Here is a 24,712-nt window from a genome sequence, read left to right as displayed (position 1 = left end):
GGCATTCTGCACCAAAAAATTTGAAATTCTGCACCTAAAATTTTGCACACAGTATTTTAAAATTCTGCAAATTATATTTGTTAAATAAATGTGGAGGCTCCAGCATGGCATTGGGGAGCACAGGCCACTGGCTGCACAAAGGTGGGAGATGACTGTGCAGCTCCATCCCCAGGACACAGACTCAGCAGTGAGCCTGCACCGAACCCTGACACAGTGCAAGGTCCATGCCTGCCCCAGAAACATGGGTCCTGCCCCTCTGTGTGGGCAAGCAAGCTTAGCACGGCAGGATCCAAGTGTGGAGAGGCTTAATGTGGGAGGATCCAGGTGTGGGATGAGAGGATTCTCTGTGGGGCAATCTGGGTGCAGGCGGCTCAGTGGGGGATCCAAGTTCGGGGAGGATCTGGATGCACAGAGGCTTGTTGGAGGGTTCTGGGTGCAATGGTAAGGGTACTCTGCAGGGGGTCCAGGTGAAGGTGGTTGGGGCTCAGCAGTGGGGGGGGAGTCTGGGTGTGGGGAGGATAGAGCTCGGCAGAGGAGTCTGGGTGTGGGGGATTTAGTGGGGGGGTCCAGATGCTGGGGGAGTGGGGCTCAGTGGGGTGGGGATCCAGGCGCAACTGGTAGGGGCTTGGTGGGGTGGGGATCTGGGTGGCTCGTCAGGGTGGTCCAGGTGCAGTGGGAGTGGGGCTTATTGGGAGAGTTCTGAGTGGGGGAGGAGAGGGGCGCTGAGGCTTGGTGGGAGGGTCTGGGTATGAGGAGGTCTGAATGCACAGGGGTTGGGCGAGTGGGGGAGCAGTTCCCTGTACAGGAATCCCTCCCCCTGCAGCTGAAGAGCAATGGGCGCAGGAAGCGGTGGCGGGGAATTTGCAGAGCCTGCAGCCAGGGGAGAAATCTGGAGGTGGGTCTGATCCAGCCCCAGATGCCATGCAGGGGAAGAGGAAGTCCCGTCCTCCCCAGCCCAGCAGGGATTAGCAGCTGAGCTGAGGGTAGGAGCCACCCAGCCAGGTCTTCCCTAGTCCCACCTCCTGCCCCACAGTGATTTATCTCTCTGACGGCTGCCCTGGGCACCCAAAACATACTTCTGGGGAGGGTCACATGACCGTTCTTGTGGTTTCCCTTTGCCTCCCAGTCAGAAAGTCATTTTTCTGCGGGGAAGCAAAGAAATCTGCAGGAGACATAAATACTGTGCATGTGCAGTGGCACAGAATTCACCCAGGAGTAAAAGCTTCTTGTGTGGGGAATCAAAGGAATCGCCCTGTCATATATGCACCAGATTAGCTTTGCCCCCACTACATCTAAATCTTCCTTTGCAACACATCAAAGTAGGCATGCAGGCAGCCAGAACAGAAGATGCAAAAAGATTCACTTTCCCACAGGCAACTTCCCCTACCCCTAGAAGCATGAACATGCTCCATCTTCCTTAAGAAAATAAGTAGCTCCGCCTCCTGCATAGCAGGTCATAGGCCAAGGTAATAGTCACCTTGTAAATACCTACAGTAAGATAGATAGCACAGGCCCCCTGCTAGACGCACAAGATGTTTTGACCTGGAGTTGCTAAGTATCCTGGGCTATGCCTCCCATCCTCACTCTGTCTCATTTTATGCACTTCCATATAAATTATTTCCAGCATAATGTACTGGCTTTTTGTATGATTTGAGACGTATTGCCCTCTAATGGCTGGCTGAAGATAAGGAATCTATTATTCGCTGAAAGTGAGATCTGCTAACTCAAGTTTTAGAGGCCTGTATTTTTAGACTGTGATGATTCATCTCCAGAGGTATGAATATAAAATTTATGTAGTAAATTGTGTCTGTTGTGTAATGCATAAAGATTCGTAACACAGGAGGTCTCCAGGCATTTTTCAGCACTGGCAAGGCATGCTCTGTTCACATTCATACACATTCATCACAAATTCAAAATTTGGTATACCACAATTTGTAGTTCCCTGGTTAAGATGAGCAAACATCATTACTTTGACTGGACAGTTCTGCAGAGCTTTCAACCGTCCCGAATTTAACTTCCTAGAAAAATATCAGATGAATTATTTTATTTTATTTTTATTATGGAATTATTTTACAGAGTAAAAAGCGGCAGTATGATCAAGAGATAGAAAATCTAGAAAAGCAGCAAAAACAGACAATAGAACGTTTGGAACAGGAACACACAAATCGCTTACGAGATGAAGCAAAACGCATCAAAGCAGAACAGGAGAAGGAATTGTCCAAATTCCAGAACATGTTGAAAAACAGGAAAAAAGAGGTAAGACTCTTAGATAATGTAGAAAGTAGGGGACATGGCCAGAGGCGAGCATGGTTGGACTCTCTTTATCCCTGCCATGGTGACTTCTGGGGACCATTCACAGCCATTGTAATTTTTTTGTTTTATTGCATACAAAACAGCTAACAAGCCATTGAAATATTGACTTCCGCAGAAGTCACTGATAGATTAGCACATTTGTGTCTTTCATAGAATCTTTAAAATTAATACATTTTAATTTTGGTTGATAGCATTCCACAAAACAAAAAAGCCGACAGCTGAAAAGTTTTATGACTAATTGCAGATCTAAGTTGTATAGTGAAACCAAGTGAGTGAAGGATGATGCTGAAAGTCTAAACCAGTGGTTTTCAAACTTTTTTTTTCCGCGTCCCACCTGAAAATTGCTGAGGGGCTCTGCAGACCACTTAATGATCTTTCCAAATGTTGTTTGTACCATTAGCTAACTATTGTAAAGCACTTTGGATAAAAGCACTATATAAAAAATAATAATAAACATTTTTTTGTTCTATAAATAAAAGCACAGAACTCATATTTTAATATCAATAGTTTTACCTTTGTAATGCAATGGATGTGCCCTCTCTCCCCCACCACAGCATCCCACAAGCTGGGGGCTGGGAAGGAGAGCAGGTCTCTCCCCCACCACAGCATCCCACAAGCTGGGGGCTGGGAAGGAGAGCAGGTCTCTCCCCCACCACAGCATCCCCCAAGCTGGGGCTGGGAAGGAGAGCAGGTCTCTCCACGGCAGCCGCAGCCCTGGATCTGGGGAAAGTCACCTCTTTCTCTGGCCGCTGCAGCCCTGCACATCCCAAATTCCCCCCACTCCCTCTTCTCACCCCACTGCTCCCTCCCACCTACCCCTTATTCCCCCCAAGGCCACCACCTCACCTTACATGTGCATCTTCTCCAGGGTCCAGGCACCCAATTAGTGGAGCCACGCCTGTGCAGCTCCACTAATTAGGTGGGTGGCCATTCTCTTGCGTGTGGCCACTCAGGTGCGCACCTTAGAGGGAACTATCAGCGGGCCACCTGAATGGAGCTCACAGACCACTGGTGGTCTGTGGACGACAGTTTGAGAACCTCTGGTTTAAACTGTTAATTTGCTTGTGTTAGCGCATGAGAAAGTTGTGTATTTACATATAGTTTTTTGTATATGAAGGCTGTATTTTATTTTTAAACCAATTGCATAGTTATAGTTCTGCATATAAGTGAATATAATTTATGCAAAAATAAGAGTAGTTATTAGATTAATATTCATTACTCTAAAAATCTGTGGTGCAGTATCAGAGTTTTTATGCAGAAGGACACTATAGTATGAACATGTTTAGGAAAATATATTTTTTTATTTATTTTGAACTGTACACTGGTATGTATTAATCATTTTTTTTCTCTTTTGCTGAACTTCTTGCATTTTTGAGTTTCTTTTTACTGGTGATTGGGTCTCATATGGGGAAGCTGGTGGAACTTAATGCTGTATACTGATCTGAAAAAATTTCTTCCTTGGAAACAGGAATAGCATGTGGTGGTTTGGACTCTGATTTCTGATGGGGCTTCCACTATTAAATAAACATTTGTTCTTGAAGGCATACTTTTTTTATTTATAGTTCAGTGAGGAGATTTATAGTTTGGAGGAAAATGCAGTCAGAACTCTAAAACTATCCATATTATATTGGAGAGTATGGAGAGTATGTAATGTTAAAAACTGGCAATATTTAATCTCCCCTAAACAAAATCATCAAATCATCATATTCTTAGCAAGTTGCTTTATCAGATAATATTTAGAAATTATCTCACCATTTTAAAGTGCACTATACCGAAACACATTTTATACAATTTCTGCCTAACTGTAATGCAGAGTTTTTGAAGAATATAATAATTGATGGGGGTGGTTGTTTCAAAGGTTTACTTTTTAAAACTGAATACTTACAGCCCTTTTATCTTTATGTGCTTATGTGCCTCTTTTATATTTTAAAACATACTATGTAAGTGTCATTTGTGGTTGAGAATACAGAAATGACATTGTATCCATTTGGACATAGCACAATGTCAATAAAAGCTGTTTTTCAGTGGAAGTTCATCTAAACTTCTACTAGTTCTAGATCCGTTACTCTGGGGATAAAAATAGTTTATAAAATTTCCTGTACTGTTCAAAGAGACCATTACTATTGCAGGCAGCTTTCTTAATCGATGGCTGTTTAAGTTGCTGCATGAAAACACATTCATGAGATATAGTAATCCATAGGAAGGAATCGCTGGTTCTGAGAGCACTTCATTAACATTTGCATGTAAAATCAGACTGGTTTATGGCTCCTTTCTAGGCTGCACTTAGACTTGTACAGAGCATGCACTATCTTTTCCTTTTTCACCAAACTAATACCTCTGCATGCTTTCCAATACCTTAGTGCTTGAATTACACTCTCATGTTCACAACAAATGCTTGCTGTGGAGAAAAAAATGTTATTTTCCCCACCTTCTGCATGCTTATATACTAGGTTTTTAATGAAGTGGAGAAAGCACCAAAAGAGCTGAGAAAAGAGCTCATGAAACGCAAGAAAGAGGAGCTTGCACAAACCCAGCATGCTCAGGTAACAGCAGCAGCTTCATGCTACTAAAATCCAAAAAGCAGCATTAGTCACACAGCTTAATCATTTCACTTTCTTTTTTAGGGTGACTGAAATTTAACTTCTAACCCTTGACATTTGCTCTGCTCCCTCAAATGCTACCATAACCCTTTCCATAGAGTACAGTGTATAATCAATGATATGCAAACTTGTATTGATATGTTAAAAAAGCTTAAGATTCGGAAAGTTGTATTCAAATTAGAAAAATATCTTTGTACATCCCAGGAAAACTCATTACATTGTCTTGTCAGCTGATAAGTATCTTGTGTGTCTGCATAATTTATAAATGTTAGAGTAGAATGTCAAATATTTTCAGAATATTAAGCCTAAAGGAGGAAAATAAGTATATAGAAAGTGTAAAATTAAGGAATACTGTTCATGACAGCAGAGCATTTAAAGTAAAGTGACTTAATTAAATACCAAAATGAAACGGAAAGTTGTATGAAACTATAGAAGATTGCAAATATAATTCCACACCTTGCACCTTATTGATATTATCTGACAGAGCTGGAAGACAAAAAAAAATATTAAATGTGTTCTTCCTTTGTAAGGTTTTGAATGTGATATTCTACCTCTAGTCAAGGTTATAGAACAAAAAGTGTTTGGGGATGGATAACTGAAGTGGGATTTAATTATTGTTTACAGGAGTGGAAAAGGTAGTGATGTGATTGGACTATGTTAATTGTGATTTGACTTTGAGGAGTAGATGTTATATTTTTATGGGCATGATGGGTTGAAAACTTCGTTGTACATCTTGAAATAAAGATGGGTGTACACCTGAGCAAAGTTCATAGTAAGTAGAGTTTTAGAACTACCAGTTGTCATACTTCTAACAGTGGATTAATATGTTTCCACTACAGCAAAAGCTTTGATAAATAATAAGATATGTTGATTAAGTTAAAAGATCCTCATTTCATGTCATCAAAAAGTACTATTAGCATAAGAACATCTACAGAAATTGATTTCAAATCTGTAAACAGATCAGTTACGTACAAGTACCATTTCTACTGTAAATGTTTGCTCAAACCACGAGCCTTGGAATCTTCATATTCTCATGGCTGATATATAGTAGTTTACCATCTTTGAAAGAAAGGAATTGTTTTTGTTTACATTTTGACCTGGGAAGTATTATATTGTATTCTGATCCACAGGGCATTGCTCAGGTTATGATTCAGTCTTTTCAATTGTCTTCGTGTACACTCTGCAATGCACAAATGCAGGATGTAAGTCCCAAAATACCAAGAAGGGTTTATTTCCCTCATTTTTTCAACTTTGTGTTCACTCCTATTTTTTTCTTTGGCTCATATGTGCTGATGAATTTCATTGTCCCAAAAACTGATGAGTGCAAATTTATAAAATTGTATAGTTTAAAAGTTCAAATTGATGCACTGATTAACTTTGGATAAAACATTGTGAATTTTCTCTCAGAAACAGAAGTAGTCAATAATTGAATGATTTTATCACGTCAGCACCTGTGAGAAATTGAATGCAGTGACTAAATTTTATGTTGTGTGTGCAGTGAAATTTTTACCTTCGGGAGGTGGGGAGAAAGCTTTTATCATTTTCTTGCCAAATCGTAGGACAAAAACTTGTTACTACTGTCACAAAGAACTAATGTAACTGCTAAGGAGCAAATTATGTTGTGGTCTGCCTCCTACACTAGCCAACAAAGTTGCCAGTGAAGTTTTTCTCCACAATGTTTATTGCATGTGATGTGGTAAAGATTGTGGAGAACATCTTCACTGGCAGTTTGGTTGGATAGTGTAGGAGGTAGACCACAATACACAGTCTTTATTGCGGGTGACGTCTGGTATTGATGTACAGTAACTCCCCATTTAATGTCCTCTCGCTTAACGTTGTTTCAGTCTTACTTCCCTGCTCCATTACATGCTCATTTAAAGTTGTGCAGTGCTCCACTATAACGTCATTTGGCCACCTGCTTTGTCCACGGCTGGCATCTCCCCATCAGCTCCCCTACGCCCTCCCCCAGTGCCTCCCACCTGCCTGCGGACCCCGCGGATCAGCGCCTTCACCCTGCTCCCCTTGCCTCCTGCCTGCGGCAATCAGCTGGTTTGGAGCGTTCAGGAGGGAGGGGGGAGGCTGCACGCCGCTCCTCCTGCCAGCCTCCAGAACGCCGCAAGACAGCTGATTGCCATGGGCAGGAGGTGAGGGGAGCAGAGGGAAGGCACTGATCCGCCGGGTCCGCTGGCGGGTGGGAGGTGCTGGGCGGGACAGGGGAGCTGATAGTGGGGCTGCCAGCCTGTTTTAACGCCTGTATTAAATTGCTTGTTTAAAATTGTTTAAAATGCCTTTTGTCTGGCAAAAAAAATTCTCTCTGGAGCCTCCCCTCCCCCCATTTACATTCATTCTTATGGGGAAATTGGATTTGCTTAACATCGTTTCGCTTAAAGTCGCATTTTCCAGGAGCATAACTACAACGTTAATCGAGTAGTTACTGTATGAAGCTGAAAGGACAGAGCTTGCGTTTTTCAGATACGTAGCTTAGCTTGCTGTGCTAGCCATTTTTTAAAAAAAAACCCTTGTTATTTTGACTTCCAGTATAAACAGATCAGAACTGATACGTAAGTGATTGAGGGAGGAAAGTCTCTTCCATAATTGCTTTTTTGACCTTGACCACACACTTCTAATATAATGTTTTCCCCAGGGGTTGTAAGACATCATGAAAAAATACCTTGAAAGTCACCTGCAGCATGTTTTACACAATGGCACCCCCAGCTATTCCAGTATACTAAAGCTGTATTTCTAATATATTTCAGTCTTCTTACTCTTTCAGTTGAAAAGTAAATAAACTTTTATTTACCCTCTAAAACTGTATTCTCATCAGTCCATTATTATGTATTTAATCTGTATCACTGACCCTATCCCTCTGATAATACCCATAACTATCATTCTCCCAGATATTCACCAACTTGCTCCTCTTCCAATTTTATACTACCTTCTGCACATCCCATTCACCCTGGTACCACAATAGCCTCCAAGTGTACCCACTTCAGTGTACCTACCCAGCCCTGGAGAGATGGTTGTGAAAATTGCAATTCACTGTCCAATGGGACTCACAAGCCTTAGTAACTATTTACTGAACTTCTGTGGGAGAGGAAAATCAGGTCTCTCTCAACAGTCATTATCAAGTGTGCCTGTAACAGATTGTTGATTCCACATTTCACTGTTCACATCTCTTCTCCATTGAGCTCTGTGAAATATTTGCTGCACTCATCTTACATTAAAGATCAATAAGATAAAATGTTGTTGCTGCTCAAGCCCATGTATCTCGTTTGACTAGCATCCCATCTGTCTTCCTATCTCTCTTCTCTAGAAACCTTCTTCAACTTCATTTCTTCCTGTATGAGAACAAATGCTCCTAGCTTTGCAACTTGGCTCATATCACAGCTGTCAGCAACCTTTCCATTGACTATATATTAGCTCTTAGTCAGTCATGCTAGAAATGTCTGCTCTAACCCTCTCGCTGTTTGCTAGCTTTTGCTAACTACTGTCCTCTATCCATTCAGCCTTTCCACAGCATTGTTCTAGAGATACTGGTCTTCTCTTACATGTTTCATAGAGTTTAAAGCCAGAAGGGACCATTAGACTATCTAGTCCAGCAGTGGGCAAACTACGGTTCGGGGGCCGCATCCTGCCCTTCAGACATTTTAATCCGGCCCTGGAGATTCCACTGGGGAGCAGGGTCCGGGGCTTGCCCCACTCCTGTGCTCCAGCTGGGGAGTGGGGTCAGGGGTTGGCCCCGCTCTGCGCATGCTTTGACTCCGCATGTCCCCCCTCCGGCTCCTATGTATAGGGGCAGCAAGGGGACTCAGCACACTGCCCCCGCCCCACGCGCAGCCCCCGCAGCTCCCATTGTTTGGGAACCATGGCCAATGGGAGCCACAGGGGCAGCGCCTGCAGATGGTGCAACGCGCAGAGCCGCCTGGCCACGCCTCTGTGTAGGAGCCTAAGGGGGGGAACATGCTGCTGCTGCTTCCGGGAGTTGCTTGAGGTAAGCGCTGCCTGGAGCCTGTACCCCTTCCCCCTCCCAGGCCCCAACCCCCTGCCCCATCCCTGATCCCTCTCCTGCCCTCCAAACCCCTTGGTCCCAGCCCAGAGCACCCTCCTGCACCCTCAACCCCAGCCGGAGCCCTTACCCCCCACCCCAACTCCCTTTCCTAGGCTAGAGCCCCCTCTTGCACCGTGAGCTCCTCATTTATGGCCCCACCCCAGAACCAGCACCCCCAGCCAGAACTCCCAATCCCCAATTCATGGCCCGCCATACAATTTCCATACCCAGATGTGGCCCTCGGGCCAAAAAGTTTGCCCCCCCCCCCCCCCCGATCTAGTCTGACCTGTATATCACAGGACACTACATTCCACACAAATACCTAGTGGCTTAAGCTACGACTACACTAGAAACTTCAAAGCGCTGCTGTGGGAGCGCTCCCACGGCAGCGCTTTGAAGTATGAGTGTGGTAATCCACCTACACGAAGGGAATAGTGCTGGGAGCGGTGCTCCGAGCCTGTCCACACTAGCGCTTTAAAGCGCTCAAACTTGCTGCGCTCGGGGGTGATTTTTCACACCCCTGAGACAGCAAGTTAGAGTGCTATAAAATGCAAGTGTAGACAAGCCCTTAGTTAGACCACAGCTATCTTCATGCTTAGATGCTTTGCTAAATCAGGCCTTTTGTCTATTTGTATATTGCAAGTGCAGTAAAAATTGTCAAACTTGTTGGACTGCTGCAGCAGAAAAGCTTCTTTGATAGCCCCTAAGCCGTGCATGTCAATTTTCTGAATTCATGAGCACTAAAACAAGGACACGTCCAACTCACAGTGTAAAAAGCTTACTTATTGCTTTTCACAGAGTCTGTGCTTAACAAAATCATATACACTTTGTAAAGGTAACTTTCAACAACAAAAATATCAGTGACTATTTCAGAACTCTTAATTAAGTTATTGAACTCAACTTTACTAAGACACTTTCACTAACAAGTTTGGAAACATTTTATTGAAAATCTGTCTTATAAGTTTAAAGGCAAAATTAACATTATACTAAGGTGTGTATTCTCCTTATGTTCCTTTTTGTGTTCCACTAAAAATGCCGATTATGCTGAGATTGTGGCCCTTTCCATGTAACTAGCACAGGTCCATTTTTAAAATACCGTTTTCTTGTTTTGGAAAGTAGGCTCAATGTATATCATATTTTACATAAAAGTTCGTCATATTGTGTAAGGCAAAGGTGTGCGTGCATGCTTGCCTGTGTGTGTGTAGATACATAAAAATGATGTGTCAACTGTAGAGTGTGGATAGGTGACAGTGAACTGTGTAACGTCTGTTTTATTTTGACTAAATAACTTAAGTGTGGCCATGCAAAGTGTGCACACAAATAGGCTTTGAATAATAATAATCTCAAACAAATGATGACTGTTACACTCTTTACTACATGTGACTTTATTGTATCAGAGTTTTTCTGGGTTGTTTGTGTGTGTGCACATGGGGGCGGGGGGTTTCCAACTTTGCAAATAAATATTTTTGTTATTTCTACAAATTAGGTTCCTAGTCCTGCAGCTTGTTCTGCATGGGAGGACCTTCGCACCTTAGGGAGTGGCTCTCCATGCAGGGCTCTACCCACATGGAGCAAATTGCAGGACTGGGGCCTATATCAATATGACTTTCTCAGTTTTTATTCCCCAGTGTTATAAATAAATATACACATATGAAAATTCATTATTTTATTTAAAAGGTATTTGAATAAATTATGTGCAGATTGTTTCTATTAGTTTATGAAGGCTTGTTAACTCTACACATTGCCAAATAAAGAGTAGCTAACAAAATAATTATTGTACTTGGATTTGAGTGTGCTTGGGTTCAGTTTTTAGCACACGGTTGGTTTTCCTTTATTGGCTACTCTATGGCTTCTTCAATCCCATGCAGCTGCTGTCACGTTTGGTTATGTTATGTGGCCCTTCCAAAACCCAGAGCCTAGGTAGGAGGGATCTTCAAACCCCGATCCCACAGTTACATAAGCCGCATGTTTTCCTCCTCTTTAAATTCTTCCCATAGAGGACTGCTCCTTATTCGTAGTGCTTAATACCAGCCCTTCCATGCATCTTGCATGACAGTACCATTACCCAACCAAGGTCAGGAGCCAAGGCTTTCTTTTCATAAGCTTCCCACCTAAATTGGGCAGAAGGAACCACCAGGGTGTAATAAAGTTACCTCTCCCTGGTGTTGACACATTATTTGAGCAACAGTAGTAGCTCCTGCTGGTTCAGGGAATAGAAGGTTTTAGTTTTTGTATTGCTGCAGATACAGTTTCCACCCGCTTTCAGATCAGTTGCTAATTTAATTTGAGAAGATGGACATTATTTTTTCTAATCAAACTCCTATTGTATTTTACTCTGATCATAGAAAGAACTGCAGATTTTGGTTAGTTCATTGCTTTCTGTCTCATTTCTAAAAGTGTAATTAAATATTCTGTACCATTTCTCTTTTACTGGATATCCCAAAAAATGGATAATTTTATAGCAGATGTATTGTAGGCCAAATTTTCATAAATGTGTTTGGTTTGCAATCTAATCAAGGGAACAAAGAGAATTGTTCTGGAAATCTCATTAAAAATTTAGTATGAATAGAAGTACAGCAAATTAATCTATTTTCCCTGGTTTTTAATAGGAACAAGAATTTGTGCAGAAGCAGCAACAAGAATTGGATGCATCTCTGAAGAAAATCATCCAGCAGCAAAAAACAGAGCTAGCCAATATTGAGCGAGACTGCCTGAATAACAAGCAGCAGCTTATGAGAGGTATCCATAATCAAATTTCCCCTTTAAAACTAGATTTTCTTCTGTTTTATATGCAATGTTTTGTCTTAGAGACCTGCTAGAGAAATAGTAAAGTCTGGCTTAAATTTATAAAATCAAGGACATCCAGAGTTAAAATCGAAACTGTCGTTAAAAACATATCTTTAATATGAAACAGTACTATATTTAAAATGTCTTTGTTCTGCTAGCAGAAAAGTAACGTGTTAAAATAATTCTTTTTTGAGATGTACCTTGCCTTTTCTGACTCCGCCATACCTATTTATTTGCACAGTTTTGGTCACATAATTTTGAATTTTGCTTATAACTTTATAAAGAAAATAATTTACTCAAGACATTTCCAGGTAACACTTTTCTTGGATTATTCCTTCATTAAAATTGTAACTATTGATCATTTTATTAGATATGGTTGGTGTGGTATATATCTGAATTAATGGCTTCTTACAAATATGTTTTTATCATTTCTTTTAAATTAAAATGTCCCTGTAATTTTAAATATATATGTGTAGATTAGATTAGAAAATACTATGTAGTACTTTCTGAAACAAACTTCCTCCTCCAGCTCGTGAAGCTGCAATCTGGGAGTTAGAAGAACGACATTTACAGGAAAAACACCAGCTTCTCAAACAGCAACTCAAAGATCAGTACTTCATGCAGAGACACCAGCTTCTTAAGAGGCATGAAAAAGTTAGTGCTGAGTTTGTCACTTTTCTCTATATTACAACCTTCAGTGGTTTATTAAAATGTCTTGTGATCTATACTACTAGTTTACTTGTCTACAACAACTTGGTTCATTCAACTAATGTAGCTTCTTTCTTGCTATATAAATGTCTCTTCTCTTTATTTTGTTGCTTCAATCAGTACATTGAGGCATTTTGTCAAAGTTGTTTGACATGTTTGGTAGTTAACACATTATTTATATTTCAAGCACTTAAAGTAAGCTAGGTTCCTCGCAATTAGGAGAGAAACATTCCTTATCCAGAAAGATTACAATCTAAATTTAAGACCAGATGTAACATGTGAGAGCAGTAAACAATTAGGGAGCATAAAAGGGAGCACTGGGGTTAAAAATATAGAAACTTATCTTCCAAAAATACGTTTACATCTTTTCTTATGTGATCGGTTCCATCTATTTGCGTAATCATTTGTAGTATTGGGCCTATAAAGTAATGGGATCAAGATACTTTTTATGTCAAATTTAGCCCAAAAGTTAGATTTCATAAAACAAGCTTTTAAAAATAAAAAACCAATAGAAATATTACCATTAGTGGATTCTTGTTAGTATTGGTATTTTATTCCAATAGAAGCAGGTTCTTTAAACAAAAAGCTCTCTGCAGTGTTTAGAGTCCAACGACTCCAGCAATGTGTTAATGCAAGAGAACCTGAAAGCGATATGGACCATATTCTGAGCTACATTGCACTAGTGTAAGTCCAGAGTAATTACACTAAAGTTAGAGTTTTAATAACCTATGGTATTTTTAACATAGGTAAAGAGGTCTTATTTAAGAATATTTAATATCAGTGTCCCTGTAAGGCCCCAAGTTCAGGAAAATACTATAAGTAGGGCCCTACCAAATTCACAGCCATGAAAAACACATCACAGACCGTGAAATTTGGTCTTTTGTGTACTTTTACCCTATCCTTCAGAGCTGGAGAGCAGCAGCTGCTGGCCAGGGGCCCAGTTCTGAAGGCAGTGCCGCCACCACCAGCAGCATAGAAGTGAGGGTGGCAATATTGCTGCCACCGTACCATGCCACCCTTACCTCTGCGCTGCTCCTGATGGCGCAGCCTTCAGAGCTGGGTGCCAGGCCAGCAGCCACAGCTCTGCCACCACTCAGCTCTGAAGGCTGTGCGGAAGTAAGGGTGGTATACCGTGACACCCCACCCTCTCATAATAGCTTTACAACCCCCTTTTTTGGTTGGGACCCCCAGTTTGAGAAATGCTGTGTCTTAAGGACTTTACATGTTGATATTTTGCTGTTTTAAAAATACATATTCGTGGTTGTTAAAACACCATGAAATTTAAGGTTTAAGTATCTGAAACCATGACATTCAAGATTTTTCAAATGCTATGATGGTGAAATTTACAAAAGTGGACTATGAATTTGGTAGGGCCCTAACTATAAGCATGTGTTTCAGTCTCCATGTCCAACTTGCGTATATGCTTGACTTAAGTGGATTGGCACCTGATCCAAAGCTTTTTGGAATCAATGGAAAGACGCCCTTGGCTTCACTGGGCTTTGAATCAGGCCCCTGCACTAATGGGATGGATGTAAGCACATGTTTAAGTGCTTTGCTAAATTGGGGCCTAAATGTTTAAACATATTATGTTAGTCATATAGCAATATTACAAACAATCTTTTTATTCAAAACCTTTTTAGGAAACAGAACAGATGCAACGATATAATCAACGGCTTATTGAGGAGTTAAAGAACAGGCAAACTCAGGAAAGAGCAAGACTGCCCAAAATCCAGCGAAGTGAAGCAAAGACTCGAATGGCTATGTTTAAGAAAAGTTTAAGAATTAACTCATCAGGCACTCCAGAACAGGATCGTGAGAAGATTAAACAGGTGACTGAAAAACATCTATAGTTTAAAATCTCTGAAAGTGCTTGAGTTGAGTGAAGTTTTGAAGTATAGTTATATGTATTCAGTTGTATTTTAAAAGGGATCAGTTTGAAGGCCTAGAGATATTGCTCTGTACTGCTGCATGAGTGTCCCAAATCAGTCTTTTATATATGTCAGAAGTGATCAAGGGCTTGAAATTCTGTGAAAGAAGTACATTTGGCCTCAGGATGTTATGAACTTTATAATGCTTAGTATTTACTTTCATGGACAACTTTTGGAATATAATTTTATTGAGTTTCAAAGAGAATACCATCTAGTCCTCTGTGCAGGTTTGAAGGCCACAACTCAATTTGGAATATATATCTAAAATCATCCCACTGTAAAATGGAGACTGGATTGTTTATCATGGAATTCTACCTACTGGGTCAATGTGGAGCAGCCATTTCTTCTTGCATTTAAGAGAAATATTTGCAGTTGCCCTTAATCCTTCTCCAAATTTGTTTGTACAAATCAGTTTGTTGTGTGCCCCAATAGTTTTTGATGTTTCCAAATTGTGTGCATATTATAAGGTTAGCTGGAATGCCTGCTGCAGATTGGATTACTTCTCTAGTTGAGTATAACCAAAGACATTTAAATTGTTCTGATTTTTGACAGCCTGTTTTTGATAATCATCTATATATGTTCTAATTCTTGAATAGGATTGATGTTTGTTGTTTTTACGGAGACCCCCAATTTAGTAGGCACTCTTCAGTACTAGTAAAATAATATAGTTCTTGCCTTGAAGATCATACCAGATAACTTCAGGCCCCAATCATCCAAAGACTTAACACATTCTTAACTTTACATAAGTAAGTGATCCCATGGAAGTCAATGTGACTACTGAGTATGTAAAGTTAAGTACATGCATAAGTTTTTGAAGGATCGGAGCCTTAGATTTGATACAAGGAGTGAAAGTATATTAGATGAGAGGCAAGGATTACTCATTTATAGTTTATGCGTATATTGAATGTTTATTTTTTTAAAATATAGAGCCAGATTCTAAACTGGTGCAAATCCGTTTGCTCCATTAAAGTCAACAGAGCTTTGTTGATTTACACTAGATGTGTTGGGGCCCATAATAACTATAATTGACATATTTTAGGGGCCTCATGGAAGAAGTGAGTTTTAGGGAGGGATTTGAACAAAGATGGTGAAGTGACATGAAGGAGAAGAGATGGGAGGGAAGAGCCTGCCTTGGATAAGGGTATATTGGAAAATTCAAGTGGTGAGAATTAGGAAATTGCAATGATGACTTTAATCTTGTAATGTTGTTCTGTCCAGTTATACTGTAAATCCGTTATATTCTTTACAACCCTGGAAAAGTCATTTGTAATATATACCTGCATTAGGTACTGTATAAATCACCTACTCTTTGTTTTTAATTTTAGTTTGCTACTCAAGAAGAAAAGAGGCAGAAAAATGAGAGGTTGGCTCAGCATCAAAAACATGAAAATCAAATGCGGGACCTTCAGTTGCAGTGTGAAGCAAACATCAGAGAACTGCACCAATTACAGGTTAAACATATAGGGCATAAAATAAGCAGTGTATGAAGAGTCAAGTTAATCAATACAAACTGAGACAATTCTGAATTTATTGATTAGGAAAATGTTTTAATGGTGTTTTTCTTACATAATTACCCATCCATATAGAAATTAATGAGATCCCTTTCTAAGGGATACAGCATAGTGTACTCTTGATTCATATCTATAACTCAGTTAAGGATAAATCGATACATACACAGAGAGAGAGAGAGAGAATATGAACCGTAAGGGAACATTAACTTGTAGAGTGCTTACCAACCTTTGTTTTAACTGCTACTTTCCTTTGGCAACATTTCTTTTTAATGTGTTTTTGTTTTTAATCCGCATTCAAAACAGAAAAGTAGCTCCATCTTCTGTTGTTTGAATTTTCAGTTGCTCTGAATGGTGTCAGTACCTCACCATAAGACCAGGTCTATAGTACCACCTGTAATGAGGTCTGTCTTGCAAAGGGCAGGTTGTTGACTACATCTGCAGTTCTGGAACATAACAAAGTTTTCAGTAATACAGGCCTCAGTTTTTGGTCTTTTCATGACCTGTAAGTTGTAAAACCAGCTGCTACACACCATGAGCCAGATTCTGTTCCCCATTAAGTTTGTTTTCTTCTGCTCCAGTGACATAAGGCAGATTTAAAGCAGGAGTTAAGTGACCAGCCAATTATTCCCCTTGTAGTGGGGAAATCCCCCAGTGGCATAGAGCCAAGGAAGCTGGTGCTACACTACTCTCTTTCACAGCATCCTGTGGAAGTGGGCATGGCCACAGCACTGATGTGCTTCAGTGAGCCCTCACTGTAGGAACAGACCATTGGGGGCCATTTCAGCTGGGTGTAAGTTAGAGCTGCCCTAAGGTTGCTCTGCGCTGTAGCAGGGGATAATTTGGCCCCCAGCTGGCTTCAGGATCAAGATGATGACTTAAGGGTGGTGCACCATCAGCCATCTGTGTTCCCCATTCTTCCCCATTCAGGTCTTAGACTGAGCTCAGCTAGGATTGAACCCGTAGATAGCCTTTGGCAAGTGTTTATAACTAAAGTCTTGCTTCAGCAAGGTACTTAAGCACATGCCTACCTTTTAAGCAGTTCCGTTCCCTTTTGCTTTGAATGGACTACTCATCTATTTAAAGTTAGGCATGTGCATAAATATCTTGCTGAAGTTGGACCCATTCTCTCCTGTGGTTTGTTGCTGTTTACCTCTGTATAGTGGTGATCCTGAGGCTCCCTCCATAAAGACATATCCCCTTTGATTTGTCAGTCAGCCTTAACTATTGGAATCAAGGGATGAAATGGTTGTAAGCATAACTTTCTAACGTAATAAGCTCTTAAACTGAATCCAACAAAACTGCCTTGACTAGACAGAGCATGCACTGCGTGACACTGAATAGATTAGCCAATAACACACATACAGTGTTGAGTGACATTATCTTCTACACCAATGAAACGCTTTTCACAATATTTCTGATTATGCCATATTTTATAACACAAAACCACTGGTTCTTTTGGAAACATCAGCTCTTGATAAGAGTGCATTATGTTATAATTCACATCACATTATACAGTGTAAGCTGATTTAAAATAATTAGGACAACATATGTTACTGTACAAATGGTTTATTGTCTAATCTGAATTAGTTTTATTTAAGGATTATCGATCTTATTTTCAGAATGAAAAATGCCATCTACTGGTTGAACATGAGACTCAGAAACTAAAAGAGTTAGATGAAGAGCATAGCCTAGAACTGAAGGAATGGAGAGAGAAACTAAGACCAAGAAAAAAGGTAACCGAGGACAGTTTATAAGCAAAAGATGGGGCCAGAAGATAAATGATGCCTCAGACTCTGAAACTGTATGGTTACAAATTGGACAGTACAAAAAAAATTCATCCCAGCAAAACAGTGAAACTAATGTACAAAAAATTCAGTAGAGCATCACCTTATCTAGAAGCCACAATAGATACAAGGGAGGCAGACAGGAGAGGCTTGCAAGTTATCCACCTTTTAACATCTCCTAGAGTGTGTGCACACATGTATGTATGTATGTATGTGTGCACTATAAGGTGGGTAGAAAGCTGGCTAGATTGTCGGGCTCAACGGGTAGTGATCAATGGCTCCATGTCTAGTTGGCAGCCGGTGTCAAGTGGAGTGCCCCAAGGGTCGGTCCTGGGGCCGGTTTTGTTCAATATCTTCATAAATGATCTGGAGGATGGTGTGGATTGCACTCTCAGCAAATTTGCGGATGATACTAAACTGGGAGGAGTGGTAGATACGCTGGAGGGGAGGGATAGGATACAGAAGGACCTAGACAAATTGGAGGATTGGGCCAAAAGAAATCTGATGAGGTTCAATAAGGATAAGTGCAGGGTCCTGCACTTAGGATGGAAGAATCCAATGCACCGCTACAGACTAGGGACCGAATGGCTAGGCAGCAGTTCTGCGGAAAAGGACCTAGGGGTGACAATGGACGAGAAGCTGGATATGAGTCAGCAGTGTGCCCTTGTTGCCAAGAAGGCCAATGGCATTTTGGGATGTATAAGTAGGGGCATAGCGAGCAGATCGAGGGACGTGATCGTTCCCCTCTATTCGACATTGGTGAGGCCTCATCTGGAGTACTGTGTCCAGTTTTGGGCCCCACACTACAAGAAGGATGTGGATAAATTGGAGAGAGTCCAGCGAAGGGCAACAAAAATGATTAGGGGTCTGGAACACATGACTTATGAGGAGAGGCTGAGGGAGCTGAGATTGTTTAGCCTGCAGAAGAGAAGAATGAGGGGGGATTTGATAGCTGCTTTCAACTACCTGAAAGGGGGTTCCAAAGAGGATGGCTCTAGACTGTTCTCAATGGTAGCAGATGACAGAACGAGGAGTAATGGTCTCAAGTTGCAGTGGGGGAGGTTTAGATTGGATATTAGGAAAAACTTTTTCACTAAGAGGGTGGTGAAACACTGGAATGCGTTACCTAGGGAGGTGGTAGAATCTCCTTCCTTAGAGGTTTTTAAGGTCAGGCTTGACAAAGCCCTGGCTGGGATGATTTAACTGGGAATTGGTCCTGCTTCGAGCAGGGGGTTGGACTAGATGACCTTCAGGGGTCCCTTCCAACCCTGATATTCTATGATTCTATGTGTGTAAAAAATAAATGGGACCCTTAAACATAGCTATAGCTATGGGCAAACTGTCCTACAGATACAGACCAACCTAAGTAGTAGACTATAAAGCCTCTGTATGCTCAATATTATATTAGTGCATGATTTTTTGTGGTCTGTTGCATGAAGGTTGGGCAAATAACACGGTATCGTGGATTTCTTTGTACTTCACCATATACACCTTTGTTAATCTGTTGTTTTTAGACACTGGAAGAGGAATTTGCTAGAAAACTTCAAGAACAGGAAGTTTTCTTTAAAATGACTGGAGAGTCTGAATGCCTTAACCCTTCAACACAGAGCCGGATTTCCAAATTCTATCCAATCCCTAGCCTGCACTCCACTGGATCGTAACTCTAGGAACTTCTGTAGATTTTCCTATTTGGAATGCTCATATCTTCAGCTTCTGCCGTGGTAGAATCTACAAACTACATCAAAGGACCTCTATGCTTTTAAGTTTCGGTGGAGACAATCAACAGTGTCATTGTCAAGATTTTTCCTTTTTGTTTCTGACTGGGAGAAAACTAAATAGAAGAACAGACATTGGTCTGTAATGGTAATATGATGTCGTCCTTCAGATGTTTCAAGAAGAATTTTTTTTATAAATCAGTCTCAGAAAATGTTATCTACTATTTTGACATTAAGAAAATAAGCTTAAAATATTAGATATAATCACCACAAAAAAGAAACTGTTACACAAATCATCATGTAAACGATATAATATTGCTTTTTTTTTTGACTGTCTGATTTCTCCACCACAGAATTTCACAACTGAAACTGTGCTGTAAAGAGGTTAAAAGTTTTGTGTCATTGAGCAAGTCATTCATAACTAGGGCAGAAACTATTTCTTCAAACCATACTGTTGAATTTGAAGAAAAAAAGTCTTATGCTCAACATATTTAGTTACAGCATATGCCTTTAAAAGGTTTTAAAAAACCCTCTGGCATCATAACTAAAGCAACCAAACCTCCATTACATGTTTTGTCCATTAAAATCCAGGATGAAATGGGGTGCTAGTTTCATTAATCCAGTGCCTGAAACACTTCAATATATTATTCTTTGCAATAGGGTAGTCTCTTATTGTTCTTAAAAAACCTTCTTCGCATTGATGTTGCTGTAAAAAAAAAAAAAAATTAAAAAAAAAAATCCTGCTGCTACTGCCGTTTTGGTCACAAGTCCTCACCCTAAAATATTTTGCACTGAAATATGTAAAGGTGAAAACCTGCTAATTTCAAAATGCACAAGTTGTTATTTTCCTTACACATGAGCGGTGTTTACTTCTACAGACTGAAATAAAAACCGTAGAATGTATTTTCAGAACCTAATGTGCACTTTGCACATTGTTTCTCTAACATACTTGGACTGGGTAGGTGGATCCTTCTCTTCTTACCAAAGTCCGTTCATTTGAAACTCCATCAGAGAAGTGGAAGTGACTGGTCATATTTATAAACTAGTTGCTGAAATCTGATCTGAATAGAAATGTTTTGAAATTTTTGTTTTAGTCAGTTTATTTCGTGGAAGGATTTAAGTTGAATATGTAGACAAACTACTTTAAAAATATGCGTGTGTTTGGGTTGTTGTTTTTTTGCCACATAGTAATTAACGTGTTAAGATTTTTATTTTTCAGTTTCAGAGGTGTACTGTAGGTTATTTACTTGACTGATTTGCAGTGGGAAGAAAAATCTGAAATGTTTATCATGTAGCTGGTGGGAATGTAACTGTATTAAAGAAAAGCGCACTCGTTGAAGGTTTAGAATTTGAGTCATATCAAGACAGTATTATAAACTGTACATTGGTATGCCAAAGTTAAATTTGTAAAATAATGTTTGCTTTCTGTCATTTGAGGCGTGATCTTTTAGTCTCTTTGTAAAAGTTCCTTTATTTTTGTTTGCTAGCTTGCATCAAACATCTGACTGGTGAACATATAATGTTCATTTCACGGGAACAGTGTTGACGCATGTGAAGGAACTGGTTATAAATTAATGTAGAATTTTAATTGGGCTTGGTTGAAATCTTGTATGCTGAACTTTTAGCTTGTTAATGCAGACAGTTTAAATTGACAGCACAGTAAATATAATGAGAAATGCATGTTTTGATTTAAATTTTGTAACATTTTTGATAAGTATAACTTACTCTGAAAATTACTTTATAGCTAGCCTTAATTTCTGGCATTTCATTATATAAATATGTATTGTGTATTGGTTGTAAATTCACATACCATATCATACTAGAATGTAATATGTTGCTATATGCAAAATTCTTTAATATGTTTATTCCAAAATTCTAGGGTGAAAAATGTCTTTGAAGGCCTTTACTTTTTAAGCTACACCTTTATAAAATGACTAGTACTAAATATATTAAATAGTGTTTATATCACTATAGTCAACAGGACATCTGTGTGAAAAACTGTTTTTTTGCAAAATACATTGTTAGTGATCTATTTTTTGTGAAGGGGTCAGGCAAATTTTCCCCCTCTAAACTGTGTTCAGCTCATTCAAAATGTTTAATAACTTCGCAGGCAGAGTATATATTTTCTCCTCTCACTCTAATATTTTGGAGGTTTAGATGATCATTTGCTACTATATTTTATGACACACTATATATATTATTCTGCATCTGTAAGACTTTTTATTTGAGTTCCACCACCTTCCTCACCAACCTCTGTAACCTTATCCCTTCAGAAAGGTCACAAATGAATTCATTAAAAGGATACAGGAAGGGAGTGTAGCAGCTGAAACCTCATTCAGTGTTTGGGCAGGGTTGGATTCAGAGTATTTCCAGTCATACTGCATTCTTTAAATAGCTGCAGTAGTTTGAAATGTCTTGATAAATGAAATCTGATTTAAAATTACCATTTGGTAATAAAATCTAGGGTAAAATCATTGTTTATGTACTTAGGCTTATAAAATTGCTTTTTGAAGATTATGGAACATGAAGAGATGTACAAGATTGTTTTGATGCCTTAGCTCATGACACATTTAAATTCAGAATGAAGCCTGATCTCACTTATTTTCCAGATGAAACAATTGCTTTTCTCACTGAATTTGGTCTGATAAAATCTCATTTCCCCCTAAACAGCGTGGTTACAATCTGCACTTGCTCACCTTTATTTTCCACCGCATGATCAATACCAGCAGGGCAAAGCACAAAATGGGGTACAAATTTATGACCTGCAACTGAACATTTCAGTTGGCCTCTTTTGATCCTCACTTACTTAAGTACACTTAGTCCCACCAGTGTCTCCTTCCCCAGCAGAGATTGAGGCTTCTGAATTAGTGTCAAATGTTGCCTCTTCTCATAAGGGCCCCTAAATTTCAGACTTTTTTGTACTCTCTTCAGTATTGCTGTGGGAAATGAATGTGGTGTTGACACTCTGCTAAAGTGCAAGTACAGGAAAACTTCCACTCTGAATCCATCTTAAAACTCCAATCCAAAGACTGGAAATTTCCCTTGAGAATCAGCTGAAATTCCAGTGCCACAGATCTGCACATCACAGGACTGTACTTCTTGTACACCTCAGCTCTGTATAGCTCCAGGCCTGACTCTTGTTGCCTTTGGCAGAGTCAGACCATTAGGTCTGTCTTCCTGGACCCTGAAAGCAGGCTTCAATACCACCTTACTTGGCTCCCTTGAGACTTGACCCTGTAAACATGCATGAGTTCAACGGCACTACTCGCAGCATAAAGTTACTAATGTGTTCAAATGTTTGCAGAGTCAGAGCCTTTGTTAGTTGAAAGAAAAGGAGGACTTGTGGCACCTTAGAGACTAACCAATTTATTAGAGCATAAGCTTTCGTGAGCTACAGGGACACCTGAGATCGTTGGATAATCTGGATTCTGCTGTACTTATTGTAGAAGGTTCTTCACGCAAAGCCTGGGTCTCCTACCCAGAACCGTAGCGGCCTCCTTAAAGTAAAATGTTCTTCAGATCACAGAGGACATAGAAATGGTGATATCTGAGCCCCACTGCAGTCCATGTCAGTTTTGCCATTGACTTCAATGGAGCCAGAATTTCACCCCCTGACTTTCTTCTTTTCCTCTCAGAGTGTAATTTCATATACACAAGCAATTTTAAAAAATATGTTGTTCTCTAAGCTTTCTGCTGTCCCTCTCAGTCATCCTGAAAGCACACACATCATAAAATGGATATGCCTTAGGAAATCTATCTTTGCCAAGGAGAGATGCTTTTCTTGCGCAGTGGCCTTGCCAGGAAATTTCGTTCTATTGTGTTAAAACATCACATAACTGAGGTTATTACAAAAAGATTGAGCACAACTGCTTTGTCATGTGGGGCCAGGGATGTCCTAATTTGGTTTTAAAGATTTTCTTGTAGAAAACTCAGAATAAGCAGAAATTAAATTCAGGTGAGGCTGTATTACTTTGATTTCCACAGTCTGGAAATGAGTGATGGTTGGGGCCACTCAAAGTGATTTTCCACAGCAATCTTTGAAAGCTGATTATCATTTCAAATTATGCATCAGGCCTTTATGCTTGAGGAGGAATTGTCTGTTTAGTCAAGTGTTTCACTAAAAATCCCTTTTTCCTATGGTTCAAGGAAGCATGAAGTATCTTTTCCTCATGTATGTACTGTTCTTATATCAGTTTTCTTCAGCCAAGCGTTTTTAAAATAATGCCACCCCCAAATTATACAGGAAGAGTTTGATATCTTGTCTCCCAAATCTCAATATCCCTGGCAAATAAGAAATGTCTCTAGAGGCTCAAAGGATTCCATCCCAGTACTACAGAGATTTGTCAAAAAATCCTACTCTTTTACTTAACATTTATCCCTTAACAAGGAAAGTGCCTGAAAGTACTTCCACCAGGAACTTATGTTTATGGTGGCAAGTCATATTGATGGTTTCAGCTAGTTCTCCCTCAGAAGTTGTGGGGGGAAAAACCAAGATTTTGACAGCTTCAACACAGAAAGGCCCACATTTTCAAACTTTGATATCTAAAGCAAAGGCTTTTAAATCTGTATCTAGATACCTGACTGGATGGCCTGATTTCCAGATGTGCTGAGAAACCCCAGTTCCCAGTGATTTTGCGGGTGCTTATTACCTCTGAGAACCAGATAATTTTTTTTGGGTGCCTAATTTTAGGAACCCAAGTTTGAAAATTTTGAACTGTACTTCAGGCTTTTCTTGATGGTACATCACGAATAATGGTCATGGGTATTTTTAGTAAAAATCACGGACAGATCACAGGGGGTGGGGGCACCCCGGGTGCTCGGGGTGTCCCAGGTGCTCGGGGCGGGGGAGCCAGCCTGGCAGGGGAGCACTGTGGGTGCTCGGGGGAGGGTTAGCAGGGCTGGGACAGGCTCCCTAATTGGCTCCTGAGTTCCACGTGCTGCCTCCGCCCAAGCCCAGGTTCTGCAGCTCCCATTGGCTGGGAACCATAGCCAATGGGAGCTGCGGGGGCAGTGCCTGCCGGCAGAGGCAGCACATGGAGCTAGGAGCTGAGGGAGGGGAGTTCCTGGAGCCCTTCCGGGGAGCCCGCCCTAGGTAAGCACCACCCCGTACCGCAACCCCCGGTCCTGAGCCCCTTCTCCAAACTTCTGCTGCGGAGGAGGAGGGACAAGACTGCCCCAGCAACAGCAGCAGCCAGTGTGACGGGCCTAGGGGCTGCCTGAGCTGCCAGACACACCAGTTGCTGCTGAAGTCACAGAAAGTCATGGAATCCGTGACTGCTGTGACAAACAAGGAGCCTTACTTATATATGACCTGCCCT

The 24,712-nt window shown here is 40.5% G+C and overlaps 1 protein-coding gene across 3 annotated transcripts in view; it reads left to right on the top strand.

The window, feature by feature from the left end:
* SLK (STE20 like kinase) overlaps positions 1-21,314 on the top strand; it is a 64,788-nt gene extending 43,474 nt beyond the window's left edge. For 2 of the 3 annotated variants that reach the window (XM_084634685.1, XM_084634683.1), the window contains exons 13-19: positions 2,077-2,256; positions 11,571-11,700; positions 12,278-12,402; positions 14,097-14,285; positions 15,710-15,835; positions 17,515-17,628; positions 19,194-21,313. In XM_084634685.1, coding sequence (XP_084490811.1) covers positions 2,077-2,256; positions 11,571-11,700; positions 12,278-12,402; positions 14,097-14,285; positions 15,710-15,835; positions 17,515-17,628; positions 19,194-19,340 — 1,011 coding nt within the window. In that variant the 3' untranslated portion in view covers positions 19,341-21,313. Of the gene's footprint in view, positions 1-2,076; positions 2,257-11,570; positions 11,701-12,277; positions 12,403-14,096; positions 14,286-15,709; positions 15,836-17,514; positions 17,629-19,193 lie in introns of all 3 variants that reach the window. The other variant, XM_084634684.1, reaches the window with a different exon arrangement.
* Positions 21,315-24,712: the final 3,398 nt, after the last annotated feature.

The sequence above is a fragment of the Lepidochelys olivacea genome (genome assembly GCF_965140295.1).
Source record: "Lepidochelys olivacea isolate rLepOli2 genome assembly, chromosome: 7".
NCBI classification, from domain to species: Eukaryota; Metazoa; Chordata; order Testudines; family Cheloniidae; genus Lepidochelys; species Lepidochelys olivacea.
This window is presented reverse-complemented; position numbering and strand designations above follow the sequence as displayed.